This window comes from Gavialis gangeticus, unplaced genomic scaffold (assembly GCF_001723915.1).
Source record: "Gavialis gangeticus isolate Ggan-Ray unplaced genomic scaffold, GavGan_comp1, whole genome shotgun sequence".
In the NCBI taxonomy this organism is placed as follows: domain Eukaryota; kingdom Metazoa; phylum Chordata; order Crocodylia; family Gavialidae; genus Gavialis; species Gavialis gangeticus.
This window is the reverse complement of record NW_017728998.1, coordinates 1946813-1948619: the sequence shown is the minus strand read 5'-3', so window position 1 is coordinate 1948619 and position 1807 is coordinate 1946813. Positions and strand designations below refer to the sequence as shown.

Below are 1807 nucleotides of genomic sequence, written 5' to 3'. Positions count from 1 at the left end.
GGGGAAGGAGCCAGGCTGCAGGCGACCCTGCAGCAGGCCCGGCTCTGGGGGCGCAGGGGGTCCCTGAGCCTCTGTGCGTGTCCGCGGGGGGGTGCCGCCTCGCCCCGACGCCCGCTCGCTCGCTCGCTCGCCCGCTCGCTCGGCGGCACCGGCAGCGATGCATCAGCCACTGCCAGGCTGCAGCAGGGATGCGGCCGCTGCCTTCTTGGCACGCGTCCCGGGTCTCTTCTCGCTCGCAGCCGGCTCGCGGTCCCGTGCCTCTCCCTCTGGCTCTGCGCTGGGGCCTGGCTGGGCCCTGAGCTCGTCCAAGCGCTTTCCCTGGCCAGGAGCGAGCTGCATCCAGCGGGGCCCTGCAGCAGGGACCCCCGGCTCCCGGGCCCAGGGGGTGCAGAGCCTTCCAGCACCTCCTGCTCCCCAGGCCGGGCTCGGGCTGCAGAAGGGGAGGGGCAGGGATGTCCTTGCTGGGGCCTGCCTGCGGAAGGGGAGGCAGGCTCAGCCCTTCGTGGCTCGCCCTCGGTGTCCCCGGGCCCTGCCGAGAGCAGGGCCGTGACACCACGTGTGCTCGCAGGTGTGTGACTCGGACACGGTGCTGGACCCCGCCTGCACGGTGGAGATGCTGCGCATCCTGGAGGACGACCCCCGCGTGGGCGGCGTCGGCGGAGACGTCCAGGTATGGCCCCGGGCAGATGTAGGGCAGATGCGGGGAGCGGCCCCACGGCAGCGTCCCAGGACCAAGGGCTTGGGCCCTGCCACGGGTTCCTGGGCCGCATCGAATCTTCCCTCGCCCCCGCAGCTCCAGGCCGGCGGGCGGAGGGGTGCCCAGGCCCAGAGGGGGAAGGCAGGGGGTCGGCTGCCCGGGCTCTGACAGTGCCTCCCGGCCTCCCGCAGATCCTGAACAAGTACGACTCGTGGATCTCGTTCCTGAGCAGCGTGCGGTACTGGATGGCCTTCAACGTGGAGCGGGCCTGCCAGTCCTACTTCGGCTGCGTGCAGTGCATCAGCGGGCCGCTGGGCATGTACCGCAACGCGCTGCTGCAGCAGTTCCTGGAGGACTGGTACCACCAGACCTTCCTGGGCAGCAAGTGCAGCTTCGGGGACGACCGGCACCTCACCAACCGCGTGCTGAGCCTGGGCTACCGGACCAAGTACACGGCCCGCTCCAAGTGCCTGACGGAGACGCCCACGCGCTACCTGCGCTGGCTCAACCAGCAGACGCGCTGGAGCAAGTCGTACTTCCGGGAGTGGCTGTACAACGCGCTGTGGTTCCACAAGCACCATCTGTGGATGACCTACGAGTCCGTGGTCACCGGCTTCTTCCCCTTCTTCCTCATCGCCACCGTCATCCAGCTCTTCTACCGGGGCCGCGTCTGGAACATCCTCCTCTTCCTCCTCACCGTGCAGCTGGTCGGCATCGTCAAGGCCACCTATGCCTGCTTCCTGCGGGGCAACGCTGAGATGATCTTCATGTCCCTCTACTCCCTGCTCTACATGTCCAGCCTGCTGCCCGCCAAGATGTTCGCCATCGCCACCATCAACAAGTCGGGCTGGGGCACCTCGGGCCGCAAGACCATCGTGGTCAACTTCATCGGGCTCATCCCCGTCTCGGTGTGGGTGGCCGTGCTGCTGGGGGGCCTGGCTTACACCGCCTACAGCCAGGACCTGTTCAGCGAGACGGAGCTGGCCTTCCTCATCTCGGGTGCCGTCCTCTACGCCTGCTACTGGGTGGTGCTGCTCATGCTCTACCTGGCCATCGTGGCCCGGCGCTGCGGGAAGCGGCCGGAGCAGTACGGGCTGGCCTTCGCCGAGG

At 69.0% G+C, this 1807-nt stretch overlaps 1 protein-coding gene across 1 annotated transcript in view; it reads left to right on the top strand.

Annotated features, from left to right (window-relative positions):
* The window catches only part of HAS3 (hyaluronan synthase 3), a 33450-nt gene that overhangs the window by 25518 nt on the left and 6125 nt on the right, over window positions 1-1807 (top strand). Inside the window, 2 exon segments of the mRNA XM_019505243.1 lie at window positions 569-670; window positions 889-1800. Coding sequence (XP_019360788.1) covers window positions 569-670; window positions 889-1800 — 1014 coding nt within the window.